Source organism: Pelodiscus sinensis, chromosome 25 (assembly GCF_052426305.1).
Source record: "Pelodiscus sinensis isolate ZL-2025 chromosome 25, ASM5242630v1, whole genome shotgun sequence".
In the NCBI taxonomy this organism is placed as follows: domain Eukaryota; kingdom Metazoa; phylum Chordata; order Testudines; family Trionychidae; genus Pelodiscus; species Pelodiscus sinensis.
Window position 1 is genome coordinate 12,590,563 of NC_143076.1, and position 19,725 is coordinate 12,610,287.

Consider the following 19,725-nt stretch of genomic DNA (forward strand, 5'->3'; position numbering starts at 1 on the left):
CACCAAAGAGATCCACTCAAGCTAAACTGCACCACGATTCTGTGACACTTTTCAAGTGGCCATGGGTAACTCTGTTTATTCCATCACACTCCTTTTGATCCCAGGTCTGAAAGGCTAGTAAATGTACCTTGTGCATTTCCTCAGGACATCCTAGCACGAAAGTCCTGGGTAAAACTCTCCAGACTCCAAATCTTATGGAATCTGTGAGAAAAACAAGAGCTATCCAAGTGCCTTCCTTTGATTTTTCATAGCACACATGCTCTCTGTGTATCTCTCTTTTATCTCTCCAAGAGAAAGGCAACTTAGGGAGTTATGTGAAATTGCTGAGAGTTGGGAAGGGGGCAAAAATCTTAGGGAAAATAAACAAAATAGAAGATGAAGATTGGAAGAAAAAGCCTCGGATGAACAAGAATTGCAGACGTGCTGTGAGGTAACCAGCAAATACAATTTAATTATAAGATACAGAGTAGTAATGTCATTTGCGAGGCTGGAGCATGATTTCTCCGTAATAGAAGGACCACAGGGTTCCCTGCCTCAGACTGCTGTGCCGTGTCATCTTCAAATGATAGACTGAATGCTCTTCCATGCTTTTTCTGCTTTGGGATGGGCTTAAAGTACCCCTGGCACAGAAATTTGAAGCACTCAGGACAGCCGAGTTTGGAGGGCTCTTAACAATGGAGTTTCACAGCTTCAGGAAATGTGGACTTGAAGAGATCAGTAATCAGGGCAGTTATCCACACCAGCATATTTCATGGTCCTTCCCAAGTTTTCTTTGAGAGATCTGGGACTCTGGAAGAGAACTCTGCTCTATTCTGCGCTGGTTAGGCCTCAGCTGGAGTATTGTGTCCAGTTCTGGGCACCGCATTTCAAGAAAGATGTGGAGAAATTGGAGAGGGTCCAGAGAAGAGCAACGAGAATGATGAAAGGTCTAGAGAACATGACCTATGAAGGAAGGCTGAAAGAATTGGGTTTGTTTAGTTTAGAAAAGAGGTGATTGAGGGGGGACATGATAGCCGTTTTCAGGTATCTAAAATGGTGTCATGGGGAGGAGGGAGAAAACTTGTTCATCTTGGCCTCTGAGGATAGAACAAGAAGCAATGGGCTTAAACTGCAGCAAGGGAGGTTTAGGTTGGACCTTAGGAAAAAGTTCCTAACTGTCAGGGTAGTCAAACACTGGAATAAACTGCCCAGGGAGGTTGTGGAATCCCCATCTCTGGAGATATTTAAGAGTAGGTTAGATAAACGTCTATCAGGGATGGTCTAGACAGTATTTGGTCCTGCCATGAGGGCAGGGGACTGGACTTGATGACCTCTCGAGGTCCCTTCCAGTCCTAGTATTCTATGATTCTATGATTAACTTTGTCTACTTCAGTCCAGCTTGGTCTGAATCTGCTGATTTTCAGGCATGCTGCAAAATCTCTCTGTCACCCACTTTTTTCCTGGAGGGAGGTGGTGGCCTGGGTGGGCAGTTTTCAGGCTAGTGCTCTGGGAGGAACGTAATGGGGGTGAATCCCACCTTGATACAGATGCTTAGAGCTGTATTTGGACACCATTTTCCTAGCCCCCGAAATAAATAAATGACTCTGCAATTGCTGGGTGCTAGATTGTCTCACTGGGTAATACAGGGAGGTTTGCATTACTCATGGCACAAAATCAGGGAGCATGGGTTCAATGGGGTCCACCTGCTTGTGAGCGCCCCAATGTGGTAAAGGGGTGCCGCGTAAGCTCTTTGCCTGGCTGTCTGGTACTTTCCTTGCTCCTGGATGCTGCTCTTTCTGGTTGTCTTTTAAGGTTCTGAGGCTAGGATCTGACTAGCCCTGTCCATGGTGCTATTAAGCTCCTGGCCAGTCTTACCAGGTCTAAGTTCAGCTTGCACTCAGAGCTCTCCGCAGTGCTGCTGGTCTCCCAGTCAGCAGGTAGATCTGCCTGGGTCCAGTTCCTTTTATACTGGTCTGCTGGGCCCTGATTGGCTGCGGCAGACACAGCCACTCTCTCCTGCCTGGAGGATCTCTCTTCTGCTCCTCTCACTGGGATGGGGTGTGGCAAGGTCTCTGGCCTCCTGTAGGAGGCATGGGGGCTTTGACCACCCCAACACACTGGGATATTTAGGGTGCCTGAAACTGACACAAGGATGGACACAGCCACTTTGGAGGAAATGAGAACTCCACACCACTCCCTGATTTTAGGCCTGGATTCAAATCACATCTTTTTTCTTTTTTCTTTCCAAACCAGTTCTCCTTCCTTTTTCTGATTTTTGCTCTGGGTTTTCCTGAGCCAGTTTTCATCTGTTCCACAAAAGAAAAGAGAGGGAGGTTGGCTTTAAATTTCTTTCTCCTATTCCTAGGTGTAAAAGGGACTTATTCAAACACTATCAAAGCAAACTCCTAGAAAATCTTCCCCTGAGTTGAGGTTCTGTGCTACGGCTATTGCGGTCATTGAAGGACCAACACACTTTTCACAAGAATAGGAAGATTACCTGTTCTTGCTGGCCAAGTCCAAGTTTGGACCATTCCACTTTCCCCTCCAAAATTCCCCTGCAGTTCCAATTGGATACAGGTTTTCTCTTTCATGTCATGTCATGCTAAACTGCTACGAAGGGTACGTCTAGACTACAAGCCTCTTTCAAAAGAGGTTTTTTCGAAAGAGCTCGAAAGAGATCGTCTAGACATCCACAGGACTTTCGAAAAAGCAATCCACTTTTTCGAAAGAGAGAACCCAGCAATCTGGACACTCTCTTTCGAAAATCCCCTCTTTGCGTCCTCGTAAAATGGGGTTTACCGCTGTCGGAAAAACCGCCACATTCTTTCGATTTAATTTCAAAAGAACGCAATGGCAGTCTAGATGCAGGTGACGTTTTGTGGGTTTTTGTTTTTTTGTTTTTCGAGAAAAGGCTACTTTTTTCAGAAAAACTGTGTAGTCTAGACATAGCCAGAGTGTCAAACAGCTGCCATGCTACATACCAGAGGTGGCTGCATTTGAAGTGATGGGTGAGGTTTTCCCAGTGCACAGAACTGGGAGTCATTGACTGCGACTGGAAAATGGTTTATGAAGTGCTGTGGGATCCTTCAGGTTGGAGGGCACTATGCTGTTTGCATAGGCGGATGGTATTTGACACACACCCTCTTTTGTAGCCTTCTCCTGTAGGATGACACCAGTTTCCTGACACCCCCCCCCCCTTTCCTCGGTGATATACTAAGTGGAAGTTCTTGGTTCTCCATGTCACAAGCTGAGGCACAGTGGGGAGCAGCCAGGGAGACATCAGTGCTACTGCAGCCCTCGTCAGGCTACTCCCCAAGTGACTGGGAGTTGTGAACAAGCTTCCAAGCCAATGAGGAGGCAGGGGCCAGACACTCACGGGCATGTGAAATTCCGGACACACAAGAGGAATGCCCATGGGAGGTGGAGCAGATGGACGGAGCAAAGACACATCGAGCAAACTGTCTGTGCAGCCTGGTCCGGCCTCATTCTTTCTGCCTTGGAGGAGTCTGAAAGGTTCTGAGGGTGGCCATCGCGCCTGCTGGCTGGAAAGAACCTCCACTGGAGTGTGAAGGAGACAGATGTGACAGTCACCTGGCCTCCCTCTGCTTACCCTGTCTGCGCTCACACCGGTTCCTCTTTAAAGAGACAGGAAACTCCCAGCAACCTGCATCCACTCCACAGGGTATGGGGAGCACGTAGAGGTAGGGACACTGCAAGGTAGGTTGGGTGGCCCCTGTAGAATGGCAGTGAGGAAGAGGTGGGGTGTTGTACTGTCCTGAATTGCTGTTGTTCGTGGACTGGAAGGGCAGGTCTACACTGGGAAATGATTTCGAAATAACAACTCCCAAAATAACTATTTTGAAATAGCATGTCCACACTACAGGGAAGCCTCAAAATTAGTCCGAGGTAGGCTTTCTTAGTGTGGACGCACTACCTCAACTTAGAGCCCTAGGAAGCACCGGGGAGTAATGACTTTGAACGACTCTGGGGAGCAGTTACTTCGAAATAGCAGCAGTGGAGCGTCCACACTAGTGCTACGTCAAAATAACTGTTTTGGAATTAGCGCTACTCTTCGTGGAAAGCAGGAGTCATTGTTCCAAAATAGCCAGCCTGTTATTTCGAAATAACATGCTTGTCCGTGTAGATGCTCCACTTGTTATTTCAACAGAAGGGGCATTATTTCGACATAGCTCCCTAGTGTAGTCCAGAACGAAGAGTCAAGAGGCCATGGAAAAAGGCCAGTGGTTTAAAATTAAGCATTATATCCTGGCCTTGGAAATCAGAGGCCTTCTGTCCACTATGGAGTGAGCCAATGCCGAGAAGTTTGATTTGGAGACTGACTGTAGGAAGAAATCCAATAGGCTTTCAGCCAAGCCACAGGACAGTCTCTTAGGTGTGTCTAGACTACAGGGATTGTTCAAAAAAAGTGGCCTTTTTTCGAAAAATCTTTACCTGCGTCTAGACTACTGCCACATTCTGTCGACAATAAATCGAAAGAACTCAGCGATTTTTTTTGACCACGGTAAACCTCGTTTTATGAGGAATAACGCCTTTTTTGAAAGTGCTCTTTTGAAAAAAGGCTCTATGTAATGCAAACTGTGCTTTTTTGAAAGAGAGCATCCAGACTGCCTGGGTGTTCTCTTTCGAAAAAGCGGCTTGTTTTTTTGAAAAAACTGGTTGTCGTCTAGATGCTCTTTTTCGAAAGAGGCTTGTAGTCTAGACGTACCCTTAGTGTGGGCCAAATCATCTGTTTGTGTGAAGAGGTGTCACTTTATGGAAGTCAAAGGAACCACAGCACCTGGCCCTTAATAAAGATCCAGGCTAGTGTCTGAAGCAGGAAGACCATGAAGAACTTTAGAGGGTCCTAACTAAGCTTGATGAATGGGCAACACAATGGGAGCTGAAATTCAACATTGAAAAATGCTGTGAAAATAATGCTGCTTGGGAGGAATCATTTGGGTGCCTCCCCCACATTGCTAGGTGGCAGCTAAATGTTAATCCCTCAGGGAAAGGACGGAAGCATCATTGGGCATAGTTGAGTGAAAAACTCCATTCAATATAATGAAAAACAAACAAAACGGTTAGGCTGGATAAATAGGATAGACAATAATATCAATGTGCTGTCATGGCATTATGCAAATCAGTGCCAGGCCATCAACTTAAGTGTGGATTTCAGTTCTGAGAAACCATCTGGGAAAAGATACGGCGGAAATAGAAGCGGTCCTGGGAGACGCGATGAAAACGACTGGAGAAGCGGAGGGAGAGTGCAGAAGGGTGCGGGGTGAAGCCATTCTTCCCTTTACACAGGGTAGAAGGGCCTAAATGGCACGAAGGAGCTTTGAAAGCGCCAGTTCTGGTCAGGGAGGATTCCCGCAGTGCTGGCATTGCAATAAGGCCGTCCTTCGGGGACTCTTGCACGCCTGGCCTAGGTGCCGTGCCAGGGACAGGGTGCAGTGCGGTCGGTGCTGCGGTCCATGGGGTAGTCCCAGTGAGGCTGCTAAGGTGTAGGTAGCCCCCCAACAGGCTATGTCTGCACCTCAAATTACGGTGCATCACAGGTGAGCAGATCAAGGAAGCTTTAATCGAGGTAGCATGGCTAACATAGCAGTGAAGATGCAGCAGCACAGACCCCGATGCGGGCCAGGATTGAGAGTACAGGTTGGACCTCCATGGTCCGGCACCCTCAGGACCTGACTAATCCCGAACAAGGGAATTGACCGGACCAGGGGAGGTCCCCCGTCACTGGCTTCCCAGCCCCACACCAGCTCTGCTTCTGGCCCCAGTAGGCTCCCCTTGCCTTCAGCCATCTGTGCTGCTGGCCCTGGTAGGACCCGTCAGCCCTGGGGCTCCTGGCCATGCTGCGGTGCTCCCTGTCCCTGTGGCACCTGAGCCCCTGCCATGGGTCTCCTGGATGCACCACTGGAGCTCCCCATGCCACTCGAGCCCCTACCCTGGGGCTCCCGGCCATGCTGCAGGACTCCCTGTGCTGCCTCAGCTCCCCACCCTGCGGTTTTCAACTCACCATTGTCCTTCCTGCACTTGGGGTGTCTGGTCCAGGAACGTCTGTGGTCCTGCTGGAACATGGATGTGGCCAGACCATAGAGTCTGGGTTTAGGGAGGTACCGTCTGTGTATACCAAAGGCACCAGTGCACTTGTACGGGAATGGCGATTACCCACACTAACTACGTTAAAGTTAGCAGGGGCAGCTTTGATCCCGGCTCTGACTCTGGCCTGATCCCTGGCTCTGGGAACTGGCAGTTGACTCTGGTGGCTTCGTTCCCTGACCTGGACACTTTACAGAAATCTGCCCATGGGCTAGTCCCAAAGCTTCCATCCGTTAGTGCCAATAGTACTGGGACTGGACCAGTAGGGAAGGTGCAAGGAATTTGAGATGGGAGCAAATGGAAATGTCAGGTCTACACACTCCTAGAGTTACGGGAAGTTTGGATCTTGATCCAGGCCCCTCTAAGGTATCCCTTTCAGAAATGCCCCTTCAGAATATGAAGTTCAGCCTTGCTGTCCGTGGGTAAAACTCACCCCGTGCAGAGGCTACTCCAAAGACTTTGCTTAAATAGGACTTTTAATGGTCACATAGGCCTCTGCCCAGGGACAAATCTGCCATGTGCATCAACTTGTATTAGCACGAACAGAGCTTGCACATCCATGGACAACTGAGTAATAATTCCTCCTCCCAGCAGCACTTTAGGACACAGGCCAATCAGCTGGCAAGAATCTTTGCACCGTCTGTTTACTTGTAGCGATGGATTCTTAAAAATCAGGTTGTGGTCCTGCAGGGACACGCTCAACTAATCCTCTGCTTTTAAGATTTTATTTGTGCAATAACTGGATGACAAGGTGGTTTGCAAGCGCATAACACAGTAAATAGGTTTATAAATGCAATCTTTCTGCAGTGTACTATAGAGCAAAGTACAGTATCTGTAAAGCATTTAATGCCAGTCGCTGCCTTATTCGTATTGCAAATTGTAATGCATCCACTTTCTCATCTGGGAGGATTTTCAAAAATACATTATTATAAATTAAGCAGGAACAGATTTAATAATAATTCCTCACACATGAACGTAGCTTCTTTTCTTCTCCAAGGATCTCCTATTACTTTGCAGATTAAGCCAAGCGACATACAAACAACACGTGGAAGGATCCATTCAACTGCTGTTGAAATGGAGCAGCTGTTTTAAGAGCTACACAGCAACATTGCTGGGGTGTTAGGGACAGGACATGAAGAATGCTGTAGCGGGTTCACAGAAAGTACAGGGAGCACATGGGGAGGAAGAATGTAATTAACTACTTTGGAATTCAGCCAGGCCTGCCGGGCTAATTCCTCAGAAAAAAACGTGCAATGGGATATTTATCTAACTCCATATAAGCAAAAAGCAAAGTTCAATGAAATTGAAAAGCAGCCAATGTAATACTGATATAAGGAAATAAATAATAAGGATTAATAAAGAATTAAAGCAAGGCAATATAATTAATGCCAATGAACATGGTTATATGGAAAATAAATTCTGCCACACTAGCTTCATATATTTTTATGAGATTATAAGTTTGGTTAATAAAAGAAATAGTGTTGCTGTACTATTCTTAGACTTCTGCAAGGTGTTTGACTTAGCACCACATGCCATTTTGATTAAAAAAAATGAGAATGATAAAAATTCAACGTGGCACGCATTAAATGTATTCAAGGCTGGCTAACTGACAGTCTCAATGTAATTGTAAATGGGGAATTATCTTTGAGTGGGTGTATTTCTAGTGGCATCCTGCAGGAATTACTTCTTGGCCCTATGCTATTCAACATCTTTATCCATTACCTGGGAAAAAAACATAAAGTCATCAACTGCAGCCAAGAAATTCAGCAACATCAGGCCCCGAGAACCATGCTGCGGCTTTGGCTGGGAAGGAAGAATGTGACCCAGTGATATATCACCACCCTCATGACTTCTGACATTCTCCCATCTAAGTACTGATGGGACTTTACCTTGCTTTGTATCTGAGCTCACTAAGCAAGACTCTAACCTTGCAATGGGAGCCAGCCTCTAAATTACAGTGTCACAGGTACTAGAACTAGGCCTTCACTGCCACTGGGATTCCTGGCCCCCCTCTCTCAATGAATGGAAGATGAAGCCCATGAATGAAACTCACACATACAACCCGACAATGCAAAAACGTTGACAGAGAACAAATTACCCTCTCTGCAGAGTGAAAACGTGAGAAAGTGAAAGCGTGATATTTATTTTAATACCATGGAGGTTTTTTTAATTTAATTTAAGAGACCAGCTGTTTCAGCTTCTCTTATAAGACCTTAATTGGTATATAATAGCATAGTTAATTAAATACAAATCAATAGTTTAAAACAACTAATTGATATTTAATATGTATGGGAAAAATAACTTAGTTGTAATATAATTAACTCAATATTAAATAAGCAATGGAATTGCAGTTATGCCTTTACGCTAATTATAAAGTTTATTGTTCTTTAATAAACTTGCAATTAGGCAGGATGAGCTGAAAAAATTATTAAACAGGTATTACTGGACTATTAAACATTGATTATCATTCCTGGTGGGACACAGCTACACCATAGTACAAAGTATGATCATGCTAATAAACCTTTACTACTCCTTTGCTATGGCCTTTAATATGCTGGTTGATCAGAAACCTTGCTCTCTGCATGACTTATGGGGATTGTGATTGCTTTGAAAGCAGGTTATTGAATTGCAAATGAAAGCGAGAAAAAAAATCTGATGAGGAAAAGCAGGAGGCTTCTGTAATTTGGCGCAGCAAATCGACAGCTCCTCTTCCAAATCACATGCGTCAACTCTTGCCACATTGGAGGAAAATGTGGCTCATTGGATGGCTTCAGAGTTATGGGGTATGGACACAGGCGGGTTATGACCCTGATGCCAAAGCGTTTCAAGTGGTGGATGTGTGCTTAATCCTCTTAGCTTTCAGTTGTCCTTAGCCATTAGGAGCCTGTTTACACTGCTTTGTAAACCTGGGTCTCTGGGACCCAGGCTTGGTAGTTCCAAGCCCAAACCAAGATCCCGTGCACTTGCCAGACGCGGATCTCCCAGCTGTGCTGATGCTTCTACGCAGACCTTCTAACTCAGGTATGGGGCTTCTGCTGCATCCACACTGCAACAGGATGGGGCTTGGATCCAAGTCACAGCGGGATTTGGCTCTGATCTACCCCCCAGTCAGACTGATATGTGTGTGGACAGAAGTGGGGCTGGGTTCAAACCTGAGTTACAGAGTGTGCAGTGTAGACATACCGTGAAGAGCATGAGGCGGTAAGCCACAGAGAGCTCAGAACTTAAGGCCTTCAAGGCTGCACCAAGACACCTCACAGCACTTTATCTTTACAGACTCTTAAGTATTTAAAAGTGCCTTTAGCTATAAAAGCTTTTGCGAGATCTCACAAATTTGCAGCATGACTTATTACAATGCTGTGCACCGGTATAGCGCCTTTCATCAGAGGATATCAAACGGTTTAATAGGCGTTCCTTATCACAGCCCCGCTGTGAGGCAAGCTGGAAATGGAGCCCAAATCAGAACAAGCTGATCCAAACTCTGGACACACTCTGGCCCAAACCTAGTCCTCACAGGTTGGAAGCATTGCCAAGTATGATCCCCCTTTAAGAACTGGAGAAATGAGGGCTTAGGAAAGCTAATCAAGTTGCCCATGATCACACAACAGGGCTACAGCTGAAGTGTTGTCAGCTTCCTGGCCACTAACACGCTCTTTTCCTTCTCCACTTTTCTTGATTACGTAGGTACCTTCTATGAAACCTGGCGTTTAACAAGCTAGCTAAGCAGGCCATGCTTCCAGTGCTAGGGGCCTCATGTAAGAGAAGAGCCGACCACCACTACTGGCCAAGGATGGGTGTTGCTCTAGCTTAACTAGCAGAGGATCTATGTTTGAGAAGGGAACGTGCAAATAACCCATCGGAGTAGATTGTTGCACTGACCCCCAGAAAGGACGAGAGCCTGCTACTCGTATGTATCTGCTCCAGTCCTACTAGTGCTTCTAGCCAAGAGAGTGACTCCCTTGGCTCTGGTGTTGGCACTGGTGTTGCAGTCCTCACAAAAGACTCCTGGTGGGAGGGGCACCATGTGAATCTTGGGACTGCCAGAACCTCATCTACCGTTCTGACCTGTTTCAAAATTCACCGAGTGCTAGTGGAAGTACAAACGCCAACACTAAATGGGGGAGAGTTTGCACCCCCCAAAAAAATATGGACTTGCACTTCAGACTCGGTAAAAGAGAAACGCTGATTCTTTGACTACACAGTGTAACTGATGATTTTGTTTGAAGTTAAGCTAATTTTGTTACTTTAATTACACTTTGACTGCATGGTGTTCATTGAAGGGTCAATAGGGATTAATATTTTGCTTTCCTATCAGTAAAGGATTAAATGCATCATGCTTTCTTCTACCGGATCTATATATTTAAACAATGTTAGATTTTAAATTCTAGCTAGCTCATACCTATTCTAATTAGCACCTTGAATTTGGAAGAGAGCACTTAGCTACTGAGTTAACAGCTCCTTGTGCTATCCTCCATTTGTAGGCACTAGACACTAGGGGTAACCAATGGAGGTGAGGAGAAGGCCTCTTTTAGTCCACAAATAATTATCCCATCCATTTTTTATTTCCACTGGAATAGCCCAAATGTTTCTCTTAGCTAAATACAAAGATTTCAATGACCAACATGGCTTTGTCTTGTGGTTTGAGCCTGGGACTGAGAGTCAGGCTGTGCTACTAATTTACTGTGGGGATGATCCTACCCTAACCCCAATTCAGGAAACCATCTAAGCAGGTGCCTAACTCTACACATTGGTTTTACGGAACTATTTCCATGCTTACAGATAGGCACCTGGGTAAGTATGTTCCTGGCGTGGGGCCTAAGGTAGTGGGCAGTGATGGTTCTCAGCATGTCACAGGTCCTAGGTGACCTTGAACAAATTGTTTCACCATCCTGGGCCTGATGCAAAGTCCACTGAGGTCACTGGGAATTTTTCTGTTTTGCTCTGGATCAGCCTGTCGGCCAGATCGGCAAAGTATTTAGACACTGAACTCCCAATAAAATCACTGGCAGGAACCTCAGTACCTCTGAGCATCAGTGACTTGGTGCTCCCTCCTCCCCCGATCACTAAAGGACATTAATACCTACCCACTCAGGGCACTGAGAAGGCCACTCAGTTAGGCCTTGTCTACACTTACCAGGAGATAAGTACTGGGGGGGATCGATCCCATGGCGGTCAGTTTAGTGGGTCTACTAACACTCCACTAAATTGACCGTGGATGGTGCTCCCATCGACTCTGGCGTGCCACCGGATCCAGAAGCATAAGGAAATTGACGGGCTCTCCCGTCGACCTCTCACAGTGGGGTCACCGCAGTTACTCAGTCTCAGATGCATCGACTCCAGCCTCGCTATTCGTGTGGCTAGGGTTGCATACATTAGTTCCAGATTGCCCCCTTGTGTAGACCAAGCTTCGTGCCTGGGCACACCTGCGGATACTTGGATGGAGGGTGCTGCCTGGGTGCTTTGTATCGTTGGGTACCACACGCCATTCCCAGTCTGCCCCTCATGGGCTGCCTCGGTGTTCCTTGCCCAGGTTGCACAAGTCCAGAGAGTGAATGCACAGAAGTAAGTGCTACTCCGCACGAGTAAGGCGGGGAGGATAGTATCCATCCCCTGCCGCAGGGGTGACGGGAGCATAGCAGGTTAATGGTTGCGAGGCGCCCCAGCGCTATTGAAGCCCAGGCCCCATGCGGATGGTAGATAGATTGCGGTGTGTAGCACTCAGCTCGAAAGCACCGCCAGCCCTCGCGCTTTTCAGTTTTCCACTTTCTCATCCCCGGTCTCTCTTTGCGGCATTAGGAGTGCACTTCTGGTGACAAATGGGACCTGTAGAAAGGGAGCACAGAGGCACTAAGTAAACATCAAAGGGCCTTTGATCAGCTTGGATTTGTAGAATGGGGAGCCCCCAAAGGCAGGCTGCATCTGGGACATGGTACCTTAATTTTCTCCGCCATGGATAATTGCTTTGAAGAACGAGGGTTTTTTTTTTTTACTGTGTGGTGAGATAGGGGCATGGGGAGAAACACACACGCACACAACATGCTTCTGGAAAATCCAGGCTCACATCTGCTGCTCTGCTTTTTACTGATAGCTGGTAACCCCCCTGTAAGACATCGTGGGATCAAAGCAACAGGCTTCCAGGGGCTTGGCATTATGCCACCATTAGGGACAGCTGCTCGTTTCTAAAGGGCAAGCAGCCTCAAGGCAGGTTTATCTGTCCTTCAAGGCGCCACTTGCATCTGATCACGCTGTCTGCGGAGCAAAGGGGATTAAGAGGCCAGGTCATTGTCACCGCTGCATGTTACTGAAGGGCACAGACTCCCAGTATATTGCAGCAGGAGATAAACACCTGAGAGATGGCATGCAGTGGGAATGGCCTTCCCATGGGAGGGGAGGATGCTCAGACCCTTCTCTGGAGGAACTCTCCTGTCTGCTTTCCCGGGTCCTGTAGTCCTGTGCCTCGAGGACCCCTTTACTTTGCACTGACAGCAGGGCCAGCGGGTGCCAGCTCCCTTGCCCTGTCCTGACTGTGGACATTTGTGGCCCTCTCCTGGCTGGCCTGCCAGCTAACGTAGCTGCTGCTCTTTCACTTTTAGAACTGGGTCTCCCGAGAAGAGGATGTTGCCTGGTGCTGGGATTCATGTACAAGGAGAAGTATCGGAGAATGACTGAAGGTAAGTGCCTGTCTCACATGCCGTCCAGCCTCTCCCCACAACCCCGACAGCTTCTACTTCTCCCCATCTCTTCCCTCCTTCCCCCCATTATTATACGTTCTTCTCCCTTTATCCCTCTTCCCACCCCCACATCTTCTGTCCCCCAGCCCCTTCCCTGGGCTTACATGTGTTTTAAATCCATCAAGAGCCTGATTCAGTTCTGACAATGACAAAGCTTCCACTGATTTCACTGGTTCAAGATTTGTTTTCTGATGTGGCAGCTCTGTGTAGTAGGGAAGTGGGAGAGGGGGGATTTGATTTCTAGTCCCAACTCTACCACTTACTCACTGTGTCACCTTGGATGTGTCCCTTTACCTCTCTGAGCTTCGGATGCCTACCTGTAAAATGGGTTACTTTCCCTTGCAAAGAGCAAAAAGTGCTTCCCTTGTGCTTAATATTGTTATTTTATTCCTAGCCTTTCCTGTTCCCGGAAGGGTCCTGTCTGGAATATGGCAGGTCACAAGAACTCTGACTTGGGCGAGTTGGGTTCAAGTCATTTAGGATTCAAATTTCAGAAATGCCAAAGTCTCACTTTCAAAAGCAACAAACTAAGTTTCATTGAAAGTCAATGACATTTAGAATCCTAAGGCCCAGATCCTCACAGGTGTCTAACTCCCATGGGAATCATAGGAGGGTTAGGCACCAAACCTTCTTAGGTGCTTTTGAAAATCCCACACATCTCCATCTGTAGGCATCTACATACCTTTGAAAATCCAATCCTTTGTGCCTTGTTCCCCATCTACTGATTGGGGCTAATATTGCCTGCCTGGGAGGATGGTTTCTTTAATGCATGTGAAGTGCTTGCATGTTTCCTTGTCTTCCCTGGGGGTGTGTCTAGACTACATGCCTCTGGTGACATCTCTTATCGTGACTAGAGATGGGCCTAGCAAGTTCCTGCTCCTCTGAGCAGCAGTGTTTTATCCTGCTCTCCGTACAGTTTTGGTTCATGGCAACCCGTCTGCACAAGGGGGGGATCCTGCTGAACTGTCCCTCTTTCCCCTGACGTGCCAGCCTCTCTCCCTGCCCACGACTCCTTTTACTGCTGGGCCTGTCAGCTGCACAGAACATTCTATCAAAGGGGTCCTGGTAGCTACACAGCTGCTGTTGCTCTCTGCCAGGCCCTGCCCTGCCTCCCTGCAGCTGTGTTCCCCTCCCCACCATAGAGGGGAGTGCACAGGCCTCCCTCTGCAGATGGTTTGGTTTAGAAAGGAAAGTGGGGGAGGTAGCGCAGCAGGCACTTTCTCCTGCAAATGAGAAGCTGTCACGGGCACCATCTAGCCCTGTCTAGCTGCTGCTGCGGCTGGCCGGAACAGGTGGCAAAGGAGAAGGCTGACACCTCCTAGTGCTTAATAGCTCCCACTCGTCGCTTTAGGAACGGCAGCCAAAAAATGCCATCATTGCTGCAGCGGTGACTGCTAATGACTGGGTATAGCTCTGGCAAGACGACAAAGGCAGGAGCAGAGAGAGTGGGTGCAGAAAAGACTCCTGCATGTCTGCTCTTGGCTGGTGGGGAGTGAATGGAAGGAAAGTGCCAGACCTGAGGCTGTGGGAGGGGGCAGGTGCAAGCCCGTCTGCTGATGTGGGGGTGAGGCACTGACCGTTGGGTTGGAGGGGGCATCATTGCTGTGGCTGGACAGTTACGCTAGGCCATTGGCTTTGGAGGAGGGTTGCTCTGTGGGGGACCTATTACCTAAGGCAACATTCTCACCTACACCCGCATTGTCACTCCTAAGCCAGCAGCCTGAAGTCAACACAAGCGGCAAGAGCCCAGGCTCTGAGCCGCAGGGCATTCAGCGGGATGCCATCCGTGACGCAGGTGTCTGGCTCGATGTGCTCAGGATTGGCAATGCAGTCCATGCTCCGGCAGAGCCTCGGGGAGTTCTGCCGGAGAAAGGATCTGGCCCTTAATTACTAAATGGCACATTCCTCTTGATTATGTATCTGTTTCTGAATGTTAACAAACAGTCGGCACTGTTTGATTGAGTGGGTTATTAGTAGAATGAAGACAGATGGTAGAGGATTAACTCTAACGCTTCTTTATTGCACGGGCCGTCGCTACAGACTGCTCAGCACTCTCCAACTACCTACCGCCGCCACCAGCTTCATTACCCACTGCAGCTCAGAGCCACACGCCCCTTCTTGGTCCAGCCACAAAAGCAGCCGACTGTTAATTGGCATGCAAGGACCATCAGGAAGCGACCAAGTAAGAATGGCACTTTCTCCGGCTCCCTATCCGCCTTTGAGTTGCATCCAACTCTGCCATAAGCTCTGCAGGGCCCAAAGACAGAGAGCTGGATTCTCTTCCACCCTGTGCATCAGATCCCACATCGCCAGACTTGATCCTTGTGGATCATCACCAGTGTGAGGAGCACTGACACTTGATTCGATAAAGCCAGATGTTGGGTTACAGCTCCCAACTTTCCCCGAGGGACGCCAAGGCCGTGTCTGGACATGCACTTTGGTAAAACATTATTAAGTGATTGCCAGGTCACATGTGCTAACTAACACAGCTGGAAACGCAGATGTAGACGGTCCACAAATGTGTGTTCACAGGCACCACGGAGTGTCAGACTAAACATCTCAGAACATCTACATTGGCATTTTCAACCAGGTTAATTAATATGTCATTTAACATGTGCTCTAGTCTGGACAAGCCCATAGACTACCTGGCTGTGGGAGAGAGTAAGCCCTGGTTTGCTGTAGGGATATGAGCGAGTAGTCGACTAGTCAATTAACCAACAAGCTTAGGCTTATTGGTTAATCTAATTGACTACTTGCATTCCCCCCCTTGCTGCCTCTGTATCAGTTATACACAATACGGGATCCATCCCCAACTAGGGGTGTTAGCAGGTAATAGAATAGTCGACTAACTGCGTAAATTCTTAATGGTTACATGACTATTCTATAGTCCCCGGGGGCAGGGTTGGCAGCCAATGCAATCAGGCCGGCCTCACTCCTGGGGAACCCACTGTACCCTGTGCTGCTACTTCTGTATCAGAAGCAGCAAGGGAGGGAGCAGGAGCTAGTTCTGGGGGGAGACAGCAGTGTGGGGGGAGGCAGAGGGTGACAGAAAGCAGCCTCTGTTCACAGGGGGTCCGAGTTCACTGTGGACAGGGGCTGGTGGGCTGCCGCAGACATAGGCTGCTTCACGGCAGCCTCCCCCTACCCTCTTCCTCCCAAGCAGCCTCTGTCCATGGGGAGGTCAGACCCCTGGCAGACAAGGGCTGCTGCCACCCTGCACTGCTGCTTCTGTATCAGAGGCAGCAGTGCTGGGCAGTAGGCCACCAGTCCACGAGGGGAACTGCTTTTTAAACTGGATCCCCCTCGTGGACCAGCTCCCACCTGGCACCCCACACTGCTGCCTCGGATACAGAAGCACGTTGTGTACATATGTGTTTCTCCCCATGCCCCTCTCTCATCACACAGTTAGTTGACTGTTATATTACCTGCTATCTAATACCCCTAGTTTGGGGATGGATTCTGTACTGCATATAAAAGTTAGGGTTATAACTTTTTACTATCTGATTATACCAGTACAACCCAGAGACTAGATACAGTTATTCCAGTGTAAAAGTATCTAAATCACTATCATTTAGAATCACAGAAGATTAGGGTTGGAAGAGACCTCAGGAATTCCTCCATCCAACCCCCTGCTCCCAGCAAGACAACCCATCCTGCACAGCTCCAGCTACACAGTATAAGAACTTTTACACTGCTGTCATTTTGACCACACTAGGGGTGTGTCTAAACTACATGGCTCCGTCGACGGAGCCATGTATATTAGGCTGATCAGCAAAGGGAAATGAAGCCACGATTTAAATAATCGCGGCTTCATTTAAATATAATGGCTGGCGCGCTGAGCCGACAAACAGCTGATCAGCTGTTTGTCGGCTCAGTGCACTAGTCTGGACGCTCCCGCGCCAACCTGAAAGCCCTTTATCGACCTCCCCGTTATGCCTCGTGGGATGAGGTTTACCAGGGAGGTCGATAAAGGGCTTTCATGTCGGCAGGGGAGCGTCCAGACTAGCGCGCTGAGCCGACAAACAGCTGATCAGCTGTTTGTTGGCTCAGCGCGCCAACCACTATATTTAAATGAAGCCACGATTATTTAAATCGTGGTTTCATTTCCCTTTGCCAAACAAACAAATCTACATGGCTCCACCGATGGAGCCATGTAGTTTAGACGTACCCTAGGGTCTTTGCATCCCTATGAGCATAGTCAAACTCTTGTGTGTAGACAAGGCCTCAACCCAAGACCCCCCACACTTTTCAGGCAACAAATGCACTTTAACAGCATTGTGATGAGGAGCCAGCCCGGTTCTGGTGGTGGATGTAACTCCCTATTTCCACAACAAAGGAGACCCCATACCACATAATGAGAAGATTGGTCCATTGTCTGCAGCTGTTTTTAATTCCTTTGGACACCCTGTAATTATTGATTGGGCTACTCATTAACGTTCTAATGCAGTAACGAGGAAGGTCTTTCATTTGGCAAAATTCGAAAGAGAATGTGGCTATTTAGTCCAATGGTGCATGTGACCCAGAGAGTCTGGCTCAAGCAGTGAGAATTGGAGATCAGTGAAGTGTGTCTGGCTGGTGAGTCTTGCCCACATGCTCAGGGTTTAGCTGATCGCCATATTTGGGGTTGGGAAGGAATTGTCCTCCAGGGTAGATTGGCAGAGGCCCTGGAGGTTTTTCGCCTTCCTCTGTAGCATGGGGTACAGATCACAGCTGGAGGATTCTCTGCATCTTGGGGTCTTCAAAGTATTTGAAGGCTTCAATATCTGAGATATAGGTGAGAGGATTATTCTAGGAGGGGTGGGTGAGATTCTGTGGCCTGCACTGTGCAGGGGATCAGACTACATGATCATAATGATCCCTTCTGACCTTAAAGTCTATGAGTCTATGAAGTAATGTTCTCAGCTGCTTCAGGAAGGTTAGCCTCTGACGTCCACTTGGGCTCTTTAATATGGAGATATACCTATCTCACTGAACTAGAAGGGACTTTCAAAGGTCATCGAGTCCAGTCCCCTGTCTTCACAGCAGGAGCAAGTACCATCTTCAGATTAAAGATGGGCACCAGCTGCAAAGTTTGTTTCTGGAATTCACCAAAGTTTGGGGGGTGGATCTGGAATTTTCATCCAGGACCATTTTCAGTACAAACAGATCAAGAATGGAGCAGGTCGCTAGGGAAAGCCAATGACTTTATTATTATTGGACCACACCTTTAAATCTAAGGAGCCTATTGTCTGCAGAAGCTGGTGGTTATTTGCTTGGGAAGAACGAGACAAACACACTGAGGCTGAAATGAGCTCGCTGATTAAGGAGAAACATAACAAGGATTCTCTGGAGGTCGGATGGTTAGAACCCTAAGAACGGCCATACTGGATCAGACCAATGGTCCATCCAGCTCCGTATCCTGCCTGCTGACAGTGGCCAATACCAGATGCCCCAGAGGGAGGGGACACACAGGTAATCCTCACATGATCCTTCCCCTGTGAGCCACCTCCGGAGAAACAGAGGCTAGGGACACCATTCCTACCTATCCTGGCTAATAGCCATGGATGGTCCTAACCTCCATGAATTTATCTAGCTCTTTTTTGGAACCCTGTTAAAGTTCCAGCCTTACCCAGAGGATTGCTGATCCTGAAGGGTCAGGTTCTCCTACGAGATTCCCGAGTACTCCCACAATCCCACTCCACCTCAAATGCCTCTCAGAATGTTTCTATGATGCTGATTCTAATCCCAGTCACTAGTAGGAAGGGCCAAAATATTGCAAAAAGCAGGCAAAATAGTACTGGATTCTGCCACCCGTACTCCCATAGAATATGCCTGAAGGATGCATCTTCACTAGGGAAAGAGGGGTAAGCTATCACACAGTAACTACAACGTGGTAAAAATGGTAAAATCACAGGGTATGTCTAGACTACATGCCTCTGTTGCCAGAGGCATGTAGATTTGTTTACTCGGCATAGGGAAATGAAGCGGCGATTTAAATAATCGCTGCATCATTTAAATTAAAATGGCTGCCGCGCTGTGCTGATCAGCGCGGTAGTCTGGATGCTCCGGGGTCAACATCAAAGGCATTTGTCAACCTCCCCGGTAAACCTCATCCCACGAGGCATCACTAGAGATGATAGTGAAAGGCCAATTAATTACCAAGATCATGTTACCTCATCAAACCATCTCCTTCATAAACTCATCTAGCTTAATCTTGAAGCCAGATAGATCTTTTGCCCCCACTACTTCCCTTGGAAGACTGTTCCAGAACTTGATCAGTGCCTCAGGAGTGGGAGGTTCTGGGCTGGGGGAGTCATGGATGGCGGGGTCACCCCCAACCAAGCCCTTTCACCTGCCTGGTGATTCTGTCTCTTTTCTGTATGGTTTTATGAAGGGACGCAATCCCATTTCAGGCACATCCCATTATCCCGGCACCACCAAACCCTTACGTTGCTTGAAGTTATGACAAGAGGAAGCTGTATCGCGAATTTTGTACTCCTAGCTCTTACCATTTAAATGGAGTTCTTGAACAAACAGACAGATACAAACTCTGTCAAATATATATTAGATCTGTCTACAATGGGAAAGCATCATAGAATGTATGGTAACTCTGAGTCCTGCCATGAGTGCAGAGGCATGGACTAGAAGGCCTCTCGAGGTCCCTCCCAGTCTTACAGTTCTATGATTCTGCTTTTGGCTTTCCCTAGTCAGGGTGAGGACAGGGTGCAAATAGCAGATGGGACTGCAGGGCAGGGTTGAGGTGCCTTGAAAGAGCTGAGGGCACAGGAATGGCAAAGGGGCTGCAGATGAGGACTGAGGTGCATTTGCACCATTACATGCTGGTCCAGAACTGAAATAGCAGAGGGCATGGCATGCCAGGACTGAGGTCCACTGGACAGAGGTGAGTGAAAGGATCATTGGCCAGTCTGCT

The 19,725-nt window shown here is 47.9% G+C and overlaps 1 protein-coding gene across 3 annotated transcripts in view; it reads left to right on the forward strand.

The window, feature by feature from the left end:
* KIRREL3 (kirre like nephrin family adhesion molecule 3) overlaps nt 1-19,725 on the forward strand; it is a 782,703-nt gene that overhangs the window by 428,066 nt on the left and 334,912 nt on the right. For 2 of the 3 annotated variants that reach the window (XM_075909298.2, XM_075909299.2), the window contains exon 2: nt 12,678-12,755. The exons of the other annotated variant lie outside the window; for it this stretch is intronic. In XM_075909298.2, coding sequence (XP_075765413.1) covers nt 12,678-12,755 — 78 coding nt within the window. The remainder of the gene's footprint in view (nt 1-12,677; nt 12,756-19,725) is intronic. 3 annotated transcript variants of the gene reach the window in all.